Source organism: Merops nubicus, unplaced genomic scaffold, assembly GCF_000691845.1.
Source record: "Merops nubicus isolate BGI_N331 unplaced genomic scaffold, ASM69184v1 scaffold5873, whole genome shotgun sequence".
Taxonomy (NCBI): Eukaryota; Metazoa; Chordata; class Aves; order Coraciiformes; family Meropidae; genus Merops; species Merops nubicus.
In genome coordinates this window covers 1-25283 of record NW_008600852.1, presented here as the reverse complement: position 1 = coordinate 25283, position 25283 = coordinate 1, and the positions used below count along the sequence as shown (strand labels likewise).

The 25283-nt window shown below is 39.3% G+C and overlaps 1 protein-coding gene across 1 annotated transcript; it reads right to left on the bottom strand.

Annotated features, from left to right (window-relative positions):
- Positions 1 to 7040: 7040 nt before the first annotated feature.
- On the bottom strand, positions 7041 to 24680 carry ERMP1 (endoplasmic reticulum metallopeptidase 1; the record flags this gene model as incomplete). Its single annotated transcript, XM_008937793.1, has 14 exons — positions 7041 to 7205; positions 8311 to 8474; positions 10051 to 10166; positions 10885 to 11087; positions 11600 to 11752; positions 12378 to 12568; positions 13176 to 13350; positions 14766 to 14986; positions 16089 to 16301; positions 17684 to 17776; positions 19376 to 19522; positions 20378 to 20483; positions 20836 to 20963; positions 24379 to 24680. Coding segments are annotated over 14 exons (2377 nt in total), but the record flags the coding sequence as incomplete, so codon positions are not given.
- Positions 24681 to 25283: the final 603 nt, after the last annotated feature.

The following is a 25283-nucleotide window of genomic DNA, read 5'->3' as shown; positions in this document are numbered from 1 at the left end:
AAGGTTATTTATTTCATTGTAAATTCTTTTCTGAAAAATGGATTTTTAAAATGTAAATAATCATAATATACTCTTGCTATGGAAAAATTAGTTTAACAGCTCATACTTAAACATTTTTCAAACATTTTATAATATGCATACTTGTAACTAAGACATATTTAACTTTCATACGATGTTATGGAAAGCTGGCTGCAGAAGTCTGTTGCTTTGAGGTACTATTTTTTCTAGCTGCTGTCCCTATGTAATAACTACTTGTAACAGTATTAATTTAGATATTAGCTTGTTTGTACCGTGCAATCTGAACAAAAATGCAACATTACTCATTTTATACAAAATAAACTAGTTTATTTTTTATAACATCACTTGATTACTGACATGGACCAAACTAGTCATCAGAAGGTAGTTACAGCTCTGTTGCTTTTCTAGTGTATTCAATGCACATCCATTTAAACTCTGAAAATTAAGAACATACACAATTAAGTTGAAATAAATTGTGGCTCTGTCATCTTTGTTTCCTTTGTAGATAAGATCAAGTGCTTTAAAATGTATAAATATTAAACTGTTGCTTTAGAATGGCTTTACTAAGCCAGTACAACCAGTACAAGTGCAATAATTGTGAGTGTTACTTGGAAAGCTGGAAATTTTTGTGGGTGCAGCTTGAATTTCCATTTAAGGGTTGAAACTAATATTGACATAGGAAAGAAATCTGGTTCAAGAGTCCCACATTAAGCTTAGTCTGCATTGTAGCTACTGGTTATAGATAATGTCTATCATACCTACAAGCCTCTTGTGATCTCACGTCAAAATCCATTATTGTTATAAAGGGGATACTTAAAGGTTTTTTTATTACAAAAAAAATGCTTATCTATGTTAAAAGAAATAAAAACTGTGCTTCAAGTTAATATTTTTCTGTGGTTCTGTGGTAATGATGTAAACCAGGCCTATCCTGATCAGCTTTCTGTTGCACAAGGTTTTGGATCTGACCAAGTGAAAACATACATTAACTAACTGATATACTAACATTTTTAATATTAGTACCTTACTACTGTGCTACTGTTGTTTAGCAGATAAATCTTTTTAGTTGTGAAATTCTAGAACTTTGTACTTCTTTAGTAGTAATTATCTCTATGCAAATCTTATGTGCAAATTTTGTATTTCAATTTCACTGCTGTTATACCTGTAATTAAAAGACAAATGTACTCAACTTTACTTGAAGTCACTCCTCTGGAAAATAACTATTTCTGACTTCAAGCCAGTGCCAGCAAAGTGCCAGAATTCAAGTAGGTTGTCTGGGAGAAACAAAGCTCTCGAAGAAACTACCCAATAGAGATGGTTTTAGTTTGCTGCATCATACCCCTGTGACCTGTTTCACAGCACGAAAGTATCAAGCTTCTAAGTTAAATTATCTTATTAATGCATCTTTCAGGTGACATCTGCCTGTTGTTTTGAAATGAGGTGGTATTTGGTTTAGGTGGCAAGGAGGGGTTGGCCTGCAGGGTTGGCCTCTGTAAGTGGAGCCTGGGTGGGAGCTGCCCTGGTGCCACGAGCCCCACGCATGCCAGGGCTGAGCCTGGCAGCCAGGCCGCGGCCTCCTCTCCAGTGTGCTTCACAGCAGGCACGAGGAACGCTGTGTGGCCGCTGCCAGAGACAGGAGCCAGGGGAGAAGATGTGAGGGACAGTCCTGCAGCTGGCCAGGCACAGAGAGGAGAAACAGGAGGAGGTGCTCCAGGCATTGCAGCAGAGATCCTCTGCAGCCTGTGCTTCTATACAAGTAAATAGATACATAAGCTGGTACACTAACATTCTTAATACTGGTGACTTGGAACTGTGCTACTGTTGTTTAGCAGATATATCCTTTTAGACCATGGTGGTGAAGTAGGCTCTTCCCCTGCAACCTGTGTGGAGCACGTCAGAGCAGATACCTGCACAGCAGCCTGTGGAGGACCCAACCCCACCCCACCGCAGGTGAATGAGCCCTGAAGGAAGCCTCAGCCCACGGAATGCCCACGCAGGAGCCAAGTTTCACACAGGAACTGCGGCCCATGGGGGAGCATTGCTGGAGCAGTTCGTTCCTGAAGGACTACTACCATCGAGAAGAACTACACGGGAGCAATTCATGAAAGACACTATCCTATGGGAGAGACCCCACCCTCGAGCAGGGGGGACCACTGTGAGGAGGAAGGAGCAGCAGAGAGGAACTGTTACGGCTGGGCCATCCCCAACCCCTCTGCACCATCATGGAAGAGGAACTAGAGGGGTGAAGTCAAGCCTGCGAAGAAGGGAGGTTGGCAGAAGGTGATCTTTTTTTTTTTTCCCTGTTGCTATCTGACGTTGTTTTTAATTGGCAATAAATTAAATTAATTTTCCCCAAGGGCAGTTTGTTTCACCTATTATGGTAACCTGTGAGGAATGTCCCTGTCTCAGCCCATGAGTTTTGGGGTTTTCCATCTTATTTTCTATTCATGGCCTGGTGAGAAGAGGGCATGGGGGAGCAATGTGGTGGGCACCTGGCAGCCAGGCAGGTTTAACCCACCACAGATGTTTATTTATCTACAAATATGCACTATTACCTCAATCTAAACATAGGGAAAAAGGGGCCATTTAACTTGTCAGGGGTCTGCCTTCTCTGTGGAATTCCAACTCACTGTCCTCTCACTTTGCTTATCAGCTCACATAAAACTGGCTGCCCTCATTCTTGCTAGCCTGGGCTACTTCAGCATTTAATGGCATAGAATGATGTCCAGTTTCCTCCTTCACCAGTGTTTCTGTATCATCAACTTTTCTTGGTCTGGTTTTCATCCAGCACAAAACTGACGCTGAAAAACAGCAACAATACTGGATTCCTTGCTACCTGTTTGAAAAATCCTCTCACACAGGGTATAGTTTCATATTTATATTGCTTAAGTCACATTTCTGACAATAATTTTGACCATTGCTTTTGTCAAACAAAGTAAGCTGATTTTTTACTACTGCATTTTAGTCCAAAACAACCAATTTAGAAGTTTTTAGGGCTGAAGTGTCTGCAAGCTACAGGTTTGAGATCCACTGCGAAGTAAACAGAAATGCATGAATGCGTAATGTAGCCAGAACCTGTACGGAAGAGGTTCCTCATCCCCGCAGTTTATAATGAAAAGTTGTCTACAGCTGTATTCTAAAATATGATGTGTAACTTGTTGCGGGTGGTAAGATGGCTTCAGCTGAAGGAAGGAGAACAAAAGAAGAAAAAAACACCCCAAAAACAACCAAACAAAAAGGCCACAGACCCAACTTACCAACCGTCTCATCGTAGTTTGCTATCCTAGAGCCTAAGACTTGAGATATTCTAGTGGGCAGCAAGATGACTTCTAGCTTATGATGAGTAGCAGAAGTAGTCGCAGTGCTTAAACACAGAAAAAGAAGGACGTGCTCATACCCCTGAAAGGAAATGAACACTTGCTTTTGCTGAATTTTCTATTTGTCATGTACCACCTGAGATGAGTAAACTCAAGGAATTTTCTACTAGAAAGCACCAAGAAAAGACTACAAAAAGGCCCACAACTGGAGGCTGAAGCTACTTGAAATACAGGTAGCAGTGATTAGATATCCCTAAATTGGCTTATACATCTTGCTCAGGCCTCAGCTTTACCCGTGGCACGTTCTCAAGCTGCAGCCTGGACAGAACCATAAAGTGTTGCAGCTCAACAGAACCTCTTCTGCAGTGGACAGAGAAGCCTCCAAAAGTGAGAAACCATGTTCTATCATCTGCAAATCAGAAGTCACTTTTACACAGCTTCATATTGGCTGAACAGAGCTTTGTGACACCACTTGGGGTTACTGATTTGGCATAGCTTTCCAATGAGCCCTCACTGAGACCGCATACCAAGTTCTAACACGAATCACTCTGCAGGATCCTTACCGATTATTATCAAGAAACAGATTAGGTTTAGCCCTCAAGGAAAAAATGTACTCAATTTCACCAGGCAGGCAAACTCCTCAGCAGCCATGTCCCCCATGCTATGCCTACCTCTGCAGAGACTTGTTAGATCTTGTCTGTTTGATTAGTGTTTTTCCAACAGGCTTGCAACCCAGCCTAGGTGTGACAAGAAGACTGGTCTTGCCAACAGACAACAGTTCCACTCACCTTAACAGTCTGTCATTTTGTGTACGACAGCAGAAATTCTACTGTTTACTGCACCTACCCCAACACTTCTTTCTTCAAGCTCATACTCCCACTTGATTGGCAATCTGCAGGTACACTGAATTAGATTGTGTAACCATAACATGTACAGGCCTCCTGTGCAACCATGTCCTTACACTGATAAAATGATTATTTCTGAAGCTCTTTTTACCTACAGATATATAACAGAGTATAGAGAACATAATAGATTCTCGAAAGCATCAGGGTGTGGAAGAACTCCAGCATTCAGTAAGAGTAAAGAATTCAGAAGAGGCTGTGCATGTGTCTGTAGCTTCAGATTAACATAGGGAAATTCCAATCAACTACCCGCTTAATGTGTCCACTACAAGTAAAGACTTTCTACTCCCATGCCCTTCCACCCTTAAACCAGCAGCTTGCTTTTTGTGCATTTCACAGAATAATACACACAATACTTTTTATGAGAAATAATGAGCCACAGCAGCAGGAGACTCATCTGCTTGTACTGAGTGGGGAAGCAGATGGATACCAAAAGAACTAGCAAAATTCTTCATCCTATTTTTCTACCTGTGATAAACAAAAAAATTTGCTTTGCACTGTCTTGCAAAGAATACTGAGCTTTGCTACCAGTGACTTGTCCATACCACATAGTCTTTCAAGAACCTTCCTCTCCAGGCAGCAGCCAGGGCCCTCATTTTAACATTTCTTAGATAATTTTTACATTCTTTGGCTCTGTCTACCTTCCACATAGCTCTAACTTGGCTGTCTGATTCCAACATCACTTAGCAGCATTTCTAACACAAGGCATCAATAAAACATTAGTGCAATGAATAAAAACAACTCAAATATACCTTTAATCATGCTAAAAATCAAGTTTCACTGATTAAGTTTTGCTTTTATTTACAAAGACAGAAATTTACACACTAGACATCCCTCGTAATTAAATTCTTTAATAAAGTTTAAATCCTGAGTTAGCAAAAGTTACTGCTTCACTGAAGTTTCAGAAATCTCTAGCAGGCATTTTTATATTTTTGGCTCCCAGTAGGAATTCTTCATGCAGCACTTTTTCAAAGCTTTAAATCAGAGGCAATATACAATAAAAAAATCAGAATTGAGGAAGACGGTAAATATCAGTGCAGCTTTTGTTAACTAGCTGTACATCAGCTAGAGCACAGTACAGAACATTTAAAGACACAAGTTATGAACTAAAGTTCCATTTTTCAAATCATTAATAGCGCTTTTTAAAAAGTAATAAATGCATAATATAGGGATTGTAGTTTCAAATCAGATACAATCAAGTGAGTGATCAGTGTACATGTTAATGCAGAAAGACGCACTGGTTTTGAAGAAACTGGTGGCCTGTTCATTATGTCTATAGTAATTAAACCTCTCGCCCTCGTCCAGGAGTCAGCTGACAGCCTTCACAAATGTACCTTGCACCACATGAAACTGGTCCCTGCCACCATCATAACACAGCTGCCAAACAGTCTGAAGGAAAAGTACCTGGTCTGTCCACCTAAGCCATGTCCTCATGGCTCAAAATGCCACAAAATTTTCTTTCACACGCCCTGCAAACTTCCCAGTACTAGCATGTTTTCACTTGAAGTGATGATGCATGCACAAAATCTGCTTTGCGTGTGATTTGGCAATACTCAGGAGATGAACAAAACACTAACCTGTGCTATTTGTAGTGTGGCACTAATGTCACAGAATGTTTTGTATGTGGTCTGGGAAAAAAGCATGAAGAAGTTGCTTCAGGTACACAGAGTTCTTCGAATTTCAGGAACTAAAAAGTATTAACTATTAAGCTGCACTGAAAAAAAATGGGGTTATAAAAAAAAACTAAACAAAGAGGTGGCTTCTGAACTCAAAGCTTGTCAATTAAAACTGGAAGATACTCTGAATCATAGTCATTTATAAAACCCATCCTGGGGAAATAAGATGAGCAATCCAGAGATACTAGACATCTTTTTAAAGATGACTCTTTTTGGTATATTTCCTTATGGAAAGCAAATCGTATTTTAAGAAACAGTTCAATGTATTAGCGAAGTGCAATACTGTCACATTACCAAAAGTCTCTCCAGAAGAGATACCAAAAATCATCCAATTCTAATAAATTAGAAGATAATTTGAAATTTAGAGTAGATTAATTATAAGACATCCACATAATGGAGTGGGGACTTGGCACTCCTACACACAAGACAGCAAGTCACATGCTTATATGCTGATATTGAAAGGTCCCAGCAGGAACAAAACCACAAGATGATAGCTAGGTCAAATTTACCCACTAAGTTTTTAACAGAAACATATTATTTGGAAAACATAACCTACATAGATAAGTACCACATTCCATCATAACATCAATTTTTCTGCACTGTGCATTTGCCAAGGACTGGGAACGTCATCTGCACAAGCATCACAGCTTCCAGTGACTTCATCCAGTGACAAAAGTAATGTTTAGGACTTGGCCACCTCTGCCCCTCACCAGGCAAAGAAGCACCTTTTAGCTGAAGGTCCTACTTTAACAGGACAGATGGGATTGGTAGGTGTTAGTCCCCACGGTGTGTGAAGTACAGTTACATTTAACATCACATCAGAATAATCCCATGAGGGCTTTTCGTCACAGCTGCCACCATCTTATACTGACATCACCTCCTCAGTGCAGTTTTCATTTTAGGAAACCCACCGATCAAACTACCACTTCAGTGGAAGAACCAGGAGAACTGTATTCACATTGACACGAAGTACCACTATATCCCCAAGAGAGCAACAGTCTTTCAACAGTCACACTGCCAAGGAAATACCGTTTGTCGCCAAAGGACTTGAAATTCTTCTGAAAGCCTCTGGCATCTTGTGAGAAAGAGTTTGCTGAGATTACCCTACTAGTGCTGCATTACTGTCCGCACTAAAAGACAAAAAGGTCGTAAGTGCAGCACCAACCAGAAGAAAATGTCCAGTTTGGAAACCTCTCCAGTAAGGCATAGAGTTGAGGTGACTTTTGATCTTCCCCAAAAAAGTAATGTGCCGCCACAGCAAGGGAGATGATCCCGTCAGAATGCTTTTCTGGGATCTGGAAAGGAGAAAAGGGCAACACAGTCTTCATGATTGTTTATGCTTTTAAACGTAAGATCAATCCAGGTGTACTTTTCTAAAGACTTAATATCTAAGCAACAAACTACATCCTGCAGCTCTTTGTCCTGTATGTTAAAAAACTTCCTGCCTTCAAAGGCATCAGTATGATCTTTTGATGAGTTCAATTTTAATTGTACCTGCAACTAGGTATTTAGATCACAGTGCCTCTGGTGCTGAACAGCATGCGCATGCTCTAACTTCAGCTCTTATACCTGTTCGTTCTGCTGACAAATCAAGACATGGCCTCCACCAAGGTATTCATACTGATCCCTCTGCTGGGAACCCTTAGGACAAAAAGCCTTTTCTGCCTTGCTTTGCCACTACCAATCTTGCAAAGCTTGTCACACTGCAGAGCCCGTCTGCCTTTGCCAAGTACTCTCAGAGGATTACTCGATTAAGTGTTTGGACTGCCTGATCCAGGAGGAACAAGGGACTTTCTGAACTCCCAAAGGTTCTTAAGACACTGTTCAATCTATAATAAAAATAATACAGATCTGCAAAAAGTTCTGAACTGGCAAACTAAGGGGGCAGGATTATAAATCCCACCAGAAGAGCAATGTTGGAAGCTTTGCTTCCAAGTGAAAATAACGTAAAAGGAAATTTAGAGAATAAAGCTTTTACTACTCTTCAGCTTCGAGACGCGTACGTTTCCCACCATGGGCTCCCTGTCCTTTCCCAAAACCAAGCAAACAAAATACATGAAAAGGAAACTACTCATAACAGGAAAAAGAAATAACAGTAATAAAGATAAAACTTCAAGAACGATGAGATTAAGATCAGAGAAATCCAAATTGATAATGTAAGACCATGGAGACAAGGAAAATACTCTCCCTTCGGCTGTTGGGCAAGTTAGTGGACTAAACATCAAAAATTTATGTCAGCTGATACGTAAAGCTGAGAGACAATTTAGAAGAGGGAAGCCAGAACTAGGATCTACCAAACCAAAGATTAAGGAAGTCATTATGATTTTTTTTCGCATCAGAATGCAGAGATGGTGACAGCAGGGCAGGGACCCGAGGGGCTCCCAGCAGCAGCACGCTCACCGCCAGCTCCAGCCAGAAGCGCCACGGCGCAGCCCGCAGCCCGCGGGCGTAGAACACGAAGTAGTCTCCTCCCACGCTAGCTACGGGCACTCCGTCCCCCAGGGACCAGCTGGACAGAGCCGACCCCTCACGGGGCCGAGCGTACAGGGACACGTGGCTTGGACCTGCAGAGACATGGACATGTATCTAGGTGTATCAACAGGTAGAGGGAGAATAAACATCTATTTTCCCCTACATTAGCTTGTTAACCGGTGCATCACTGTTCATGTCTTCCACAACACAGCACAGCTGTCTTCACAGAACAGAATCCCAGAAACATTCCGGTGGGAAAAGACCTTTAAGATCACTGAGCCCAACCGTTACCCTAGCACTGTCACACCATGCCCCTAAGCACCTCATCTACACACCTTTTAAACACCTCCAGGGACGGTGACTCCACAACTTCCCTGGGCAGCCTGTTCCAGTGTTCAATGACTCTTTTCATGAAGGACTTTTTCCTAACCATCCCCCAGCACAACTTGAGGCCATTTCCTCTTGTCCAATCACTGGTTACTTGGGAGAACAGACCAACTCTCATCTGGTTACAATCTCCTTCCAGGTAGCTGTAGAGAGCGATAAGGTCTCCCCTCAGCCTCCTTCTCTCCAAACCAAATGCCACCAGTCCCCTCAGCTGCTCCTAAGCAGTTAAACTGGACCTGCCTTTCATGAACCCATGCTGACTGGGCCTGATAGCCTGGTTGTCCTGTATGTGCCACGTGATGGCACTCAGGATGATCTGCCCCATAACCTTCCCTGGCAGTGAGGTCAGACTGACAGGCCTGTAGCTCCTTGGATCCTCCTTCAGACCCTTCTTGTAGAGGGGTGTCACATTTGCTAACCTCCAGTCCGCTGGGACCTCCCTGGTTAGCCAGGACTGCTGATAGCTGATGGAAAGTGGCCTGGTGAGCACTTCTGCCAGCTCCCTCGGTGCCCTTGGTTGGATCCCACCTGGCCTCACAGGCTTGCGTGTGTCTAAGTGGTGCAGCGTGTCACTGACCATTTCCTCCTGGCTAGCAGGGGCTCCATGCTGCTCCCCATCCCTGTCTTACAGCTAACAGGGCTGGGCACTCAGAGAACAACTGGTCTTGCTGTTAAAGACTGAGGCAAAGGCAGCATTCAGTAACTCAGCCTTTTCCCCATCCTTGGTCACCAGGTTTCCCCTCCCACATTCAATAAAGGATGGAGATTCTGCTTAGTCCTCCTTTTCTTGTTAGCATATTTACAGATACATTTCTATTGTCTTCTACAGCAGTAACCAGATTACTTTCTCGCTGGGCTTTGGCCTTTCTCATTTTCTCCCTGCATAACTTCCCAACATCCTTATAGTCCTCCTGAGTTGCCTGTCCATGCCTGCCAAACAACAGGTCTACAGAAGAAGTTTCAATTATTTCTAGGCTGAAAGATAAATGAAATAATGATGTAGGAGAGAAAGAGATACAAAATGGACTTTTAAGAAAGGGCTTGCTATAAAAAGACCAAGGCTTACTCAAAACAGGCAAGGTTATTATCTTCTCAAATATCAACTGCCACACAACACCCACAGGTTCTGGTGTGTTATGAAACTGAATTAATTCATGCCGATCTTACAAAACTCACTATTGTAGGAATAGCACTAGAACCTGAAGTACCAGAGTCAAAACCTGACTTTTTATTGGCATAAAAATAAATACATTTAACTAACTACAGGCTTCAGTCACTCACCAGATACTTCAAAGCTTAACCTGACAATGTTCCTGGACATGAGCTCCTTAGACAGAAGTTTAAAGAGAATGGGGCTTCTTGGAAAAACTTCTGGTGCAGGAAGATACCAGTTTTTCCTGAAAAACAAAACTAAACATTTTAATTTATTCCCAATGCAACACTTGGAGGTACTAAATATGAGAAGCCAAGAAGCTGGCTTTGTATAGTATAGCTTACTGTGGCATTACTAAATGAAGCACTGAAAAACTACTGATTTTGCAGAAGGCAGGTAAATTAGCAGCTTGTGGCCAGACAAATATTTAAAGGGCATATGAACATAAAATTGGTCACCCATGAGTTCATTCATTACCTTCATCTGCCTTAATTTACAGAACAACAAAATAAGCAAGAATATTTGCATCTTCAAATGGCTACACTTTTGCTCACAATATTCTTAGGGTATGAGAAAGAGTCACAGCAGCCAGACTGCCTCTGCTGTCAGCTAGCGTGAAGAGGGGAAGAAGGGAAGACACTCCTGCTCTGAACTGCCCTTTAGAAGGCTCCCCCTCCACCGTTTTCTCCACTGGCACTGGCATTGACTTTCCACACATCAACTTCTACAAGGTCGCACAGCAGACCCAGCCACTGCTTGCAGTGATCCTAGCAGAAGACACACCACCTACGCAAAAGTTTAAGTGTCTTCTGAAGTGGGAGGATCATTTACTTTTGGACCAAGATTATCCTTGCTTTTTCTTCCCTTACAGGTGCAAGACTGTGCCACAAGACTGCCCCAGTGACCTGTGTGCCTGGCAGCATGTGCTGGAGTGAAGCAGCAGCAGCACTGCTCACACCCACCGGAACATGAAATGCACGGGCAGGATCCAGGGGAGGCCGCAGAAAGGAGCCTGCTCCTCACAGGCAGTCCTAATGCTCTCGTTGATTTCAGGTATGTGGGGAGTTATGTGAGAGATTCCATTATAATCAAACCCATTAATCCATATACCAGAGTCACTTCTAACCACATTTCCATCTAGATCGTGAAATCTTCTGCTCGTGTGCTAGAAGAAGAAAAAAAAAAAAGATACACAGAAAGATGACGAAGCCTGTGCAGTCTCTAAAGGTCAGAAGAGATTCTGAAATACCCTCCATGTCAGTCCTTAATGTCTACTGCATTCTCAGTATGCACTGAACACATACCTGAGTAGCATATATAGAATTACTCAGACAAAAGAAGCATGCCATAAAAACACCTACATTCAGATGACTGTGCCTCTAAGCATTTTCTCATCTCCCATCACGTCCGCTTTTGAAATTCTCATTGCTTACTCAGCTTGCCCACTTAAAACCCCCTAAAAAACCCTTCTCTTCTGAAGTGGATAAACTGAACACAGAGAATGAACAAACAAGACATTAGCAATTCTTTCAGATGGAGGAATAACCATTAGAGATTTTAAACCAAGCAAGAAAAGGAAGGCTATGTTTTTCCAGCTGGGGAGGCGTTAAGCCTGGAAAAAACCCATAACACTGCCGCAACCAGCAGAGGCAGTATGACACACAAGGCTTTTCCTACCTGGAGAAAGACTCGCTTAGGCTTTGGGTTAGCTGCATCAGAACTGTAAGGAAAGAAGATTCCACTGCACACGAGAATCAGAGTGACTACAAACACAGTAGTTAAAGTTATTAACGTCGCTTTTGTACTTTTGACAAGGTAGATGATGTTAATCTAGAGAATAAAGAGACAGCCCAGTTATCAAACTTCCAAGACTTAAGAAATAGAACACTACTCATTTAACTCTAAAATCCAATCATGGAACAGAAAGTACATTAAAAAGATATAATTTTAACTACTTCTTGCCTCAAGACAGTTCTTTGTAATCTCAGTATTTAAACCCGAAAAGAGTAAAGTGAGCATCTTCCTGGAGCTTCCTAAAAAATTTGTAGTTTTTTATAACGTATGTCAAAACAAGCAAACAAACAAACAAGAACCACCACCACCAAAGGCAGCAGAAAAAAACACCCTAAATTTTTTTTTTTTTAAGTCTAGTATATGTATTGTTCAGCCACATACTATACTTCACCTAAAATGAAAGCCTGTTTAAACTCCAGCATTAAAATGCATATTTTACACCAATCTTTACTTCAAAAATCACCGGAACAGGTATGTTTTTCAATCAGTCTTCTTTGAATAACAAAAACCATAGAATCTCTGACATTTCCTAGAAGTTTCCTGTAACTTTTAGGGTATTGTCACATTATCATTAACTTCAAGTATTAATCTAGAAGAAACAGATTCTAAATGCTAAGAGAAATTTTAAACATTTTAAACAACATTTACAAATTTTACTCACAAAATAGGATGAAAGAATCATAGTGATGACCACAATAAATCCTGCCAACACCACATCTGGTAGAATTTCTGAACCACTTCGTCCCATGATAGGTGTAAACATTTCAAATACAGTCCAACTAAGATACATCATATACAGATAGGGAACAAACATTCCCAGCATGTACATCATGACAAACTTCATTGTGGCACCTACAGGGCAAACAAAAAAAACCCAAAAGACAAAAACCAAAATAATCATAAAAGCTTAAAAGCACATAAACACATAGCTTTACTAATGTATGCATATACTGCTGCAAGGCTGTATACACAATACTGGTCCTCATCCCTGACATTGATATGAAAAGTGAACCTCATTTTGCCTAACCAATGCCAGTCTTAACTCTTCCAAAAACACCACAACACTATTCTTGTATTACCCAAAAAAAAAAAAAAAATTAAAGTGTTTGAGGGGAAAAAAAATGTTTAACTATTGCAGTATTTTTTAACAGCCTTTAATGTCCATCAAAATATCTGATCACTTACTAATAATGCCATACAGTATTGTTGTTTTTAGCCTAACACACAGGATGGTTTCCAGTGTAATTTTTTTTTTTTTTAAGAGCTTCTCCATACTTTCAAACAGTGTTCAAGAACACTTTTTCTTGTTATGAAAATACCACATGGTTACTTTCACTATTCAAATTCAAAGTTTGGGATTTCTTTTGCTTAAAAAATAAGAGTTTTGAGGAAAACATTCAGTATGCAATAACAGAGGCAGAGTTTTCAAAATACAACCTCCTACCCCGCAAAGTCATACCTTTTTGGCTGAATTCTCTATGGATCATCAGCTTAGCAAGTAAGGGGAATGCCACCCATAACGTACAAATGAATGCTGAACAAAGGCCCATCTGAGTGATCACAGCCAGTGCTACAGACCAAACCATCAATGAGGCATCGAAAAACATATCTCCCAGGTACTGCTCGTTCATATTCTGTAATACAAAAAAAGCAAACAGCTTCATTACTGAGCACATTCTATGTATCACATCTCATGAGAACACATAGATAAATCCTTACCTCTTTTATATAACTGTTTTCCTTGGACAAAACAATTTTGCCAAGCATCTCACCATTCTCTGACCATTTACAGTTGTGTTGTTTTTTTAAACCTGCTCTGCCATAGCTTGGAAAAAAGATTACACAAGCTGGGATGAGGAAGGAAATGAATGTACAAATGACAATACCAAAAAGATGGAAGGCTAATATTTCAGGTATGAAGGCATATATGGCCCTTTTTTTTAAAAAGCATTGATATTTTTGAAGCAGATAAAAAAGTTATAAAGCAGTTATGTGTGAAAAAATTATCTTCTGAGATTCTAAACTTGATTTGGAAGAGCAGCTGTTAATACACTGCTTATACAAGTACTGTTATTTGTGCACATATATTTTACTGGTGCCTTTATATGCCATGCCACAAATGTACTTGCACCCGCCTGTACAAATTTTGTACTTGTACAAACTTTGTGCAACTTGTACAAATGGCCAAGAAGATAAGTAACAGCAAGCTGAATGACTAAATTTTACTGCACCTAAAACCTAAACCCAGGAGGCTGTGACTACTCAAATTTTGACAACTTAATTCAGAAAGCTCAGTACAGCACAGATTACTATATTAGAAGAGGGCATGACAGAAAACCAAACTCTGATAGATGTAAGATAAAATGGATCACCTGAAAAAAAATAATTGTATTACTTGCTCAGAAGTTTATGAATGCAAATGACATCACCAAAACAATATGCAGAGTAAATGGGCAGAACAAAACAAAGAAACGGAGTGTCAAGTTTCACAACAAAATGTAAATGATAGATGAAATTAAATAAAGAATAAAATATTAAAAGATACGTAAGGAGGTACCGTACCAAAATAAATAATTAAATTTAGGGAACCTGTCGTACAAGCATATTCAGAGGCAAGAATCTGATAAGATTCAAAGAACTTTTGAGTATATTTCAGTAGACTCAAACTATTAAGAATATTTAAAGGTATTAAAACCCCCAAATTCTCCAGCTGTTACTCTGCTCCCTTATTGCTGAAGTGGTGGCAGTAAAGAAAGGTGCTGATAGGCAAAGAAACAGTACTGTATTCCAATAGGCTTTTGCTTTTTTTTCCTGAAGCAGCTCCTGCAGGTCATTAGCAAGGAGAAAGCCTTAAATCACAAAGCTCTTAGCTCTGGTTTAGTAGAGCAATCCCCACGCTTGGATGAAGCAGTTTTTACAGCAGCATTTTAAATAGTTCGATCCAATACAGAAAAGCTTTTTCTACCTTTTTAATCAACTCAAAAATTAAGTCTACCACAGAATAATCACTACATCACACTTCAACCTTAGCAAAAAAAGTCAAGCCTACCATGTAGAAGAACTTCTTGGCCAGCGTATGGACAAGAATGAGCCCAGCTGCAGCTGCAGTGCCATAGAGGAACACAGACACGTAGAAGTGGGTGTACCAGGACAGAGACCGCCCGATGGCGGAGACGAAGGCTGCCACCACGAGGACTGTCACCAGGGTGCACACCCAGCCCGCCAGCGTCAGCCCAAACGCAGCAAGGAGCTTCTTCAGGTTATGAACAGCTGTGAAGAAGAAAACAGAAGTTCCACTCAATACTCACGTATTCTACTGAAAACTATAAGCCACGCTGTAATCATCCTACAATATAACTGCTTTAATGACCAAAATAAACCCCAGGATGAGTGCACTCTGAAGATTTCTTAACAGCATCTCTTAAGATTATTCAAATTACTTAGCCTATTTCTTTGCAAGTCTTCCTGCAGTCTTTCTGACTGCAAGATTTATTCTGAATACTAGGGAATTTTGCAGGTTACCAGGTTGCTGACAGTAAAAATTTCCTAGGGAACCAATGGAGCTATTTTACCATCTATAAAGTCAAAATAAAGCAAACCCAAACATAAATAAACAAAAAAACCATCCTAAACCCAATTGCTTTTCTTGTAACTTCTCACTCCAAAAATGTTTGATGGATTTGGGGGGGTGCGGTGATCTTGGTTTTGTTTGTTTGTTTTTTTAACAAGTATGTTCCTACACATACCTGCAAAGCTCATCTAACTAGAAGATTTAAGTTAACAGCTTTTATTGAGCTTTTATAATTTTCCCCATCAGTTGTTTTCGTCCCTGCTTATGGCAGGGTGGTTGGAACTGGGTGATCCTTGTGGTCTCTTCCAACCCTGACAGACTCTGATTCTGTTTTAGCAGAGGACTTAGCAGTGTTGGCTTGATGGCTGGACTTGATGATCTCAAAGGTCTCTTCCAACCTAAAGGATTCTATGATTGTATGATTCTGTCTTTGGACAGATGTTAAAAGAAATATGATTCTGAAGCCCCACCTGTGCTAACAGAACAAAAAGTTTATACAGATAAGGAAATTTTATTTTCCACTTTCAGATCTTTAAAAGATTTAATTTTAATCTTCATGATCATGACTTATGAATGCTAGACATCTAAGCCTATCACAGTCCTTCTTCACCATAATTACTAATAGTTGAGAGATTTAGACGCAAATCAACTCCTACGGCAAACTGCAGACCTAAAATGTTTTTCTGAAGTTTATCTAAAAAGATGCCTTAACTGCCTGAACACTTCTTCACCTACTAACCATTACTCATTAAAGGGTAATGTAACTGATTCTTTTTTTTTTTTTTTAAGAACTAGACTTACCTCTGGTTTTGGGCTGCAATACCTTCTTGCTTAAATAAAGAAAAGCAATTGTTGCTGTAATATAGTTTATGATGGTGCCAACACGAGCTGGATAAGCCAGGACAAATAAACCAAGTACATCAAAGAACACAACATTTCCATGTCGGTACTCAAAAGATTTAGCCAACTTATCTGACGTCGCTAGGTATTTTAAGACAGCTAGAATATTGTCACCTATTAAAAAGAGTAGATACACAACATAACTACATCAAAGTTGATCAGTTAGTAGCAGTATTATTTTAAATATAAGCATTCTTAAAAATAAAACTGTATTGAAATAACTTTTTTGAACACAGATATGAATATACAACTTATTATTCTGAAACAAGTATTCAAGGGTACGCACAGCACAGTATTTTCATAAGTTAATCTATACAGCTGTCACTAAAACACGTATACTTGAGAAGCTTCATGTATTTAAATACTGTCTGCAATAAAGGGAGTAGTCAGGCTTTCAGCCCATAAGCCTTTCCTCAGGTCTGATATTAAAGCACTGAAGAGTTTATAATTTCGGAACCTTGATCCTCTTTTCATTGCTACTAGTAATCTCCTCCATGCTTCAATGACTTAATTACTTCCCATTCTTCCCCCAGATGACTCTAAGGTAGGAGACAAGAAGGTTATTCTCCTTGTACGCAACAGGTACCAGCTGGCTTTGCCTTTCCCTGTCCCACACTATAGCCCAAACATCTATAATCAAATGACAACAATTGTTCTCAATTTTCATTTGGCTTTTACTTGATCTGCAAAAGTGCTTACCGGCTGAAAAGTTTGTCTTTTGTTTTTTTTTAGCTGTGAATCATTTAGCAAGAGATATTTCACATAACCACTGTAACTAATACAATCATATTTCCACCAGAAATTTATTAGTGTTAATTTTTTTTTGCAACTCCATTGGTGCAAGAAAGCGTTTAAAAGTCTTATTCATACTGGTCATCAAAACTGGCATCTGTATAACCTTCAAAGAGGGAAATGGTAAAAATCCTAGAGGCATTTAGAATTGTTACTTTTTCCTGGGAAACTAAAGGTCTTACTCTAATTTTCTTCACCGCTGTCCTATCAAAGAGCCTGCTATGAACACAGTCTGTCAGTAGAGAATAAATCCTGCTTATCCACAGTCTACACTACAACGTAAGTTTGCCCGAGATCCATTCTAAAAGACAAATCTTTGCTGGTAGATCACTCTCTATTCCAACGAGAGCTTAACTATAAACTTCTCATGATGAACAAAAATCAATGAGGAGACTTACTGACGGAAAAGGAACAGAGAATACTGAACAATCAGGTATCAATGACTAGATGATAACCTTAATTAGATTCCAGTTACTTTCAAAACGACATCGCTGGATGCCGATAATCTTCCCAAGTTGACCAAACATATTTCCTTTGTATTTTAAGGACATGCATTCAGTTAATTTTTTGTTCTCAGCATGTTCTAAATGTGTTAAAACCACTAATTAAACCATTAATTTCTTGCAGTGGTAGTCTTACAGTAAAATGAAAAAGCAGCTACAACACTACTCTTTAGTAAATAACTGAATCCTTGAAATACCAACCTGCTCTCTGAATGGAATCTATTAAAATTCTGTCTGATGTGTCATATTTTGTATGGTAGATGTAGCCATTTTCAATAAAAGCCAAATCAATTCCTACAGAGAGAGAAAAAGCATGTCTGAGATCGCGTAAATCTAAAATCTTAAAACAAACGTGAAAGCCTGAGTTACTTCACACAAAATGTTGCTCTACTTTGTAGTCCACTCACTATCCTTAAGGATAAACAAAACAGTCTGCTTTGTAGAAAAAAGACCAACTGGGATTCCTGATTTATTTAAAACAGAACACTTAAACTTTTTATATATCTGTCCTTTCTAACATAGTGGTTTGCATGACATCTGTATATAAACTTATCTCCACTGGAGAAATACATAAAAGTCATCTCAGCTTCAGAAAACATGTACAAGGTGATTTCCAAACATTTACTGGTAAAACATTAATAGTGATCCATACTGAAAAGTAAAAAAATTATAAAACTACCATTTTTTTAACTATAAAAGTATAGAAATATATTCTCAAAATACCATGTGTTCTTTCTACTTCTACTCTGCAAACAGCTTTTCAAATAGCCAGTCCAAAAACTCTTAATCCAGAAGTGTAAATAATTGATAAAAATAAACAAAAAATACTTTTAAAAAGTTTTCTATAAGATTAATTACACTTTCAGTGTGCCCCCAAACACAACCCCCCTCAGGCGCATATGCAAATATGCTGCTGTCTGCAATCTGAACACTTAAAATTTTGCAGAGGTTTAACAAATCAGCCATCAATTCTACCAGTGGACAAAAAGGAACAAACTGGTTCTTTAACTCAATGATTTCATTTCTATTTGTTTAGAAAAAGCAGAGATCAGTGTGAGTTTGTTTACGGTTTGTGATCCAGGTACAATTCTGAATAAATAAATTATACATTGTTCAAAATCAGCCACTTTATTTCCAGGCTAGAGGTGTACTTTGGAGCAATTCAGAGTATGCCAACATGTTTTGTTCTAAGAATTAGTTCAGAAATATTCCTTTTATTGAAAGCAATTCCAACGACAACGTGTGCCAGACAGCAAGAATTTCACAGAACTTTACATGTCTTTGAACTGTTTGCACTGGGTTCTACATTTTTCCCCCACTGGTACTTCTCTGCAGAAAGAATAGAAAACTCTCAACAGGTTAGCAAGACCAAAAGCTGCTGTCTTGTGCTTGATTATGACCAAGAAGTAACAAAAATGCATGAAGTACTAAGTCACTATCTTTAAAAGATATTATTTTGGTTTGTCCATTAGGTAGAGACATGTAATTCCTGTAAAGCAGATTACTAGCATTATTACTAAAATGTTTCAAAACAGAATACTTAATAGCGTACTGTTAAGTCCTGGAGTGTTTTCTTGATTTTCAGGAAAACTTTCTACCACGTAGTTTCTTCCTGGAAAACAGCAGTCTCCAAAAAAACATACTGAACAACTTACATGACAAACCAAATCTAAAGGCTCTTACCTTAGGGGAAAAAAACAAAAACAAAAAAACAAAAACAAAAACAAAGAAAAACAAAACAAAAACCACAAAGCAGGAAAATTTGCTCCCAAGCTGAAAGACAAACCAAACTTTGGAACCTTTACATAATGAACTATAGAGCAGTCTTCTTGGTACATAAGCTTAAGATAAAGGGTTGCCTAATGCAGACTGACAAGCCTTCTGACAACACACCTGGAACGTTGCCGAAGTCTCTGTAGATACGGAAGTCTGTGTCTGCCGGGATGACACCGCTCTGAAATATCTCCTGTGCCACCACCGAGGCAAAGGGATGTTTGGCTGCAACTACATACGCTTGCACCAGCCAAGGATTCTCAGGTCCTAGTAAAGATGAGCAGCAAATGCACAACAAACTCTTTTTGAACTTTAAGATATGTAACCTTATGGCAACAAACAAGGCAAAGGAACTCAACAGAGTTTTAATGCTGCTGCTCCACTAAGTAGATTTGTGTTGGCTGGATGACTCATTCTTGAAAGAAAGAATCAGTTAAAACTGTGGGAAAAAAAACCAACTGATGTCTTGAGTGTTCAGAGGCAGAGTAGACAAGCCACCTCCAAAAAAAAGACCCAGCACTAATGAAGAAGTCACAATAGCAGAGTTTCCAATTTATCATCGATGTATCACACCTCAGAATTGCTGTTTAGAGGAAAGTCTCGCCACTAAAGCGTTCAGTTCAAGTAAACAATCAAGCAGGTCCAGCAGTAAAAAGAATGCTGCAGTCCAACTAGGATGGAGCATGAGTCTAACTGTAGCCTACAAAACACGGACGTTCTGCTGCTTCCTGAGCAGCAGATGGAGTTCTGACGACAACATCTCCCTGCAAAGATTTTTAAATAACTGCTGTGAAAGTTAAATAAAACATATGAAACTATGAGTGTGCAAGTTATACAAGACACCTAAATTGTTTCTCCTTATTAGCTTAACGTGAAAGGGAAACACAACTTATGTTGTTCTGTTCTACGCAGGCTTCCCACCTGGAAGGCAATTTTTGTGACAGTGCTTTAGCCTACAGTCACCTACAATGGAGAGCAACTCATTTGCTGCACAGGGATGGGAAAGAGGCACAGAGGTTCTCCTGGTTTTGCTTATGAGTCACCTTCAATACTCCTTCAAGTCTACACTGTTTATTATCAAGTTATCCTAGTGTAGAAACTGGACACAATGCAAGTTCATACCTGTTTGGAAAACAAGTTCTTTTCCTCCTACACCTGCTGCCTCCAGGTTAATAAAAGCTCTAATTGACTTGGCCCACTCATGTTGTGTAATGAATCCATGACTAGCCTTGATGGGAAAAGAACAAAAAAATATATACATAGGTCAGATATTTTCCAGACCAGCCTAAATGTTATTTTCCATCACATATGATCATAACTCAAGATTGGACAAGGTAGCCAGATCACTTAGAACATAAACAGACACAGAAAGTCTTCTAATTAAACCAGTATGGACAATATTCTTCATGCAAGTATGTTTTTCCATTTAAATTAAAAAACTTTTCTCAGAACACTAAGATTGGCATTTAACAAGTGTTTCAATGAATTAAATACGAGTCATATCTGCAGTTACTCTTTCCTCTGTCAGAGTCTTAATATATAGCTTTGATGTACATTTTGTAATTTTGGCATATTCTCACCTGCAAAATATTTTCTTCTGCACCATTAAATAAGAATATGACAGCATGCTGCAGGGGCTCTGATGATTTTGAAAGTGTGTTAAGTATTTCAAGCATCACTGCACAGCTAACAGCATCATCACTGGCACCTGAAAATAATCAGAACAGTATGGCTTACAACAAACAGAACTGCAACAAAGACTACAGAAAAAAAAAAAACAACTTTATGTTATCTCAGTCACTTAATCTAACAGAGGCACAATTATGTCAAGCTTTGGTATATTTTCTGCTATTGCTTGTATGCTCTGCCTATACTAGTTAAAATCAAGAGCAGAAAGAAAAATAATATTCAGAAGTTGAGCAAGTGAAGTACAAGATACCAGACCCAACTGTTCAAGAAAGTAGACTAACCAGGCTACTAAGCAAGCAAACTGATCATTATCTATTATTCTAAGAATAATACAAATAAGTGCACAATTTTCACTTACTGCATACTCGCATTCTAAAATTAAATGTTCCCACATGAGTCACCTTAAAACATTCTCCACTGTTACAATGCATTCAAGTAAGTGGATAAAATCTCAAAGTCACATAAGGTCACAACTCCAAAATAAAGCAAACCTTTACACCTTTAAACCATTATTAAAAAGAAAGAATACACTATAATACAGTATTTTTATGATCAGATGTTTTCTGCCACTTTTTTTTTTTTTCAGAAACCTGCTTTTGCTTTGAAGTCAGTAGGCTATCCTCTTTGAGTTCCTTGTGCAACACTATTCTAGACTTACTTTAATTTCCCCTCACCTCCTCCCATGCACTGCCATTTTTGCAATCCTGATTAAACATTCATCTTTTAGCCAAGGTCTCCTGTTGCTCCATTTCCATCACTTCAGTGCAAGCTGTAGCAGCTCCTTACCCCTCCCTAATCAATAAGATTTGGAGCATAAGAAATTGAACCTCATCCCTTTAGGCCAGGTTTGAATATATGATGCCCACGTGCACCCAGATGACCGTGACAGTATGATCAGGCTTCCGCATGCAGATTCATTAGCTGCTAAAAATGTTAAATATATGCATTAAAAAAGCAGCTGTTCCAAAGTCTGTAACTTGGCAAAATTGAGACATGCCTGCCCCTTCTGTGAAAAGGGCATTTTCCAGATGCCAGCACAAATCTCAGTCTAAATTTTAGCCCGAGTTTATTTTATGGAAGTATTTAGAATAAAACAAAAACAAAAAATCAAACAGAAAAAAAAAAAAAAAAGGAAAAAAAAAAAAAAACCCACACCAGAGAAATCTTGCCAACACACTGCTCTCTAATCCTCTTCTCAGAAATTAATGCTTTGTTCTGTTAAAAGCTTTCCAAAAAGCCTCCCAAAAATATGTGATTTTAAGCCCTAATTATATTGCTGCCCAAATTTATCAGTAATAACTCTTAGCCACACCAAGTTCTTTTATCTAACTTAGGCTATGTTGAAACTCAGCTGAGAAGTGATTACACTTTTCAGCAAGATTAATCACTTATCTGACTGCTGTGAAACTAATAAAAATAAGTTATTGGTTTCAACTGACGTACAGATTTACTACTTGTTAAAGCAGGCATGTAGCTACAGACTATGACAGAGGCTCACAGAAGTTTCACCCTCAAAGTATTTCACATACAGCAAAGCTAATGGGAGGTTAAAACAGATTTGATGGCAATACCAGTAACCTAAGAAAACCTTGTTAGCTATGTCTGATGATAATTTCAAGGATGTTCCTGACTTCACGTTTATTAGGAAAGAATCAAACACACCCTGTAAACTGAAAATTAATACTATTAGAACAAGAAATATACTTTAGGAGTTTGCATTTTATATTCTTGTCTCACAAGAAACTCAAGCTTCCCAACATTAAAGCTGTCATCGTTCACTGAGTTTTGCTTTACTCATTTTGTTTGTAGAAGCATGAACAGCAGATTACGTTTTGTTATCTGATTTTCAAATGTATTACTCATTGATCATTGTGTCCTGCTGGCTCTGGGTAAATAACACACTTTCAGTAATGAAAAAAAATGCAAGCGAACTTACAGAACTTCAACTTGGAGAAATACAGAAGACCAGAAAACAAAAGGTTCTTCCTTAGATTATGTGCAGATTTCACACCAAGAAAACAAAAGACAGAGCTGTTCCTTTCTGTTGTGATGAAGGAAGAGCTAGGCTGTTTTGTGATTATGGACAAGCATAAAACCTAATTTCTCCACAGATTTTCTATGTGAGGGACAAAGAGAGCTCCTCCACAGATTTCTGTACAATCCTATACAAACTGCTAATATTTTTTGGCACCTCTGTGCAAGGAATACTTTGCTGTCTGAGTAACTGTAAAGAAAATAATAGACATAATCCTATGCTACAACCCACAAAAATGGACACAGAACTTATATAGGGAAAGAGCTTAAAGATAGTTTTCAGCAATAACCGTATAATGCTTTTTAAGTATTCTAAGTCTAGGCTGTCATATTTTGCATGTAAACACAGTAATTCCCATCTCTGCAGTTCCTAAATCAGAGCCTCTATAATAATTAGTTATTAAGTTTAATTTGGAAACTTGCCTAAATATGATCAACAAGAAAAAGTTCTGCATATTATTTGACAGAAAAAAAAGCATGAACAGCAAGAGTTTTCTTCCTCTAGTTAATACTCAACTGCTTTCTCAGTAAAGAAGACTATTTGCATGCAATAAAGAACAGAAGGCTTACCCCCAAAAAATAAAGTATTGTGTGGGGTGTAAACGGAGAGTCTTCATCTTGAAACCTGCAAGTATTTTTCAACTGGCACAAACCTGCTGCAGAGGGTTACAGCAAATGACTTTGTGCAGTAACCAGTTCCCTGCCTTCCTGGCACTGTTTAAACCACATACTTACAAAGCTGTTTACACCCTTGATGCAATAATCATTAAACATGATTTGATTTATAAAAAGCAGAGGGACAAGAATAAGAGAGCACGCAGCAGTGACTGGAAGCCACCGCAAGAGAGATGTACATGCCACCAAGGCATTGACTACTACGGTCTTTTGAGACAAAAGCTCTGAATGCATGAAGAAAAACAGCATTTGGTGTAGCTTAAGGATATCACACGAAAAATGTGAGATAAAATACGACAGAAATGGGATGGGAAAACACAGACTGGTTAATGTGGGTTGGAACAATCTCTGGCATAAAAGCACCCTGAGAAAGCAAAGCCAGGGTTAAATCAGCACAGAATTATGGAAAGACCTGAATGATAGGTGGAAGCAGCACATGAACTACTTGCATAAGCAGTGAAGTACAAGAAAGGCAGATATAACAAAACTTTCTAGAAACTTATATACAGTATCTGTAATTTTCTGCATTCTAAGGAGTGAAATCCTGGCTGTAACAGGACCGACCTGCTACTTCAAACACTGAACCTCACTGAAATCAAGCACACTAATTGACCCATACAGTAGTCTAGCTTGTGGCTCTAAGGCTACCTGGTACGAGAAGACAGCGAGCCAAGCTCTGTGGCTCATGTAACATACAGAAATGCAGAGCAAACACGTGGACCTACCTGGGGTGTTTGGGACGGAATCAAAGTGACAATTGGACAGCACTGCATGCTCAGCTCCATTTCGGGGTTCCAGCTTCACTACGACATTAGTTATGTTTGCATAGTAACTAGTAAAGCCTCCTAAGAAGTCAATGCTGAAGGAGCCCGTGGGCCTCTGTATGTCTACAGATATCTTGTGAGCATCTGTGCTTTCTCTTTCTATCAGCCTAATTTGTTCTAAGAGGTAGTTAACAGCAAGAACTTCATTTTCAGGACTTCCAACTGTTCTGGGTCCAATTGCTGTTATGTTGTCAAGATATCCCCTGTAAGAGATAAATTACATATTCAGCATCAACATGTTCCAACATTTAGTATGGACCTTATCTGCAACTGTAACTTTTTGGTACATTTTTCTGTTTCAAGACTCGCTGAAAGTGGAAGAGACTAAAGCCAATTAGACAGTTTGCTGTAGCCATGAATCCAAAAATCATCATTGTAACAGGCAAATCCTCAAGGGCTCCTCATCCTGTCCATCACAGTATTAAACCAGACTAATGGTTTTCTGGTTGGACTGTACTGATCCAAAAAGAAACAAAACGGTGAGTGGAGCTGCTCAAAATTTGACCTTTAGCAACGTCCTGCGTACAGATACGCACTCTTCCCTGAAGATCTGAATAAGCACACCCTCAGCAAGACGTACACCAACTACAGACTTGCAGAGAAACTTCCCCAGGCACTACGTACTTCATAATATTAGGAGAACAAACTATGGAAGTTGCACTGATCGATCACTCAAACCGGCACTTTTACCAGGCAGCCAACGCGAGGGCCGGCGCCCAGCTCAACAATACTTCCACCTCCCTTCTGCAAGCGCCCAAGCGAGCGCGGAGGTCTCCCCAGGGCACGGTCCGGCAGCATCAGTGACC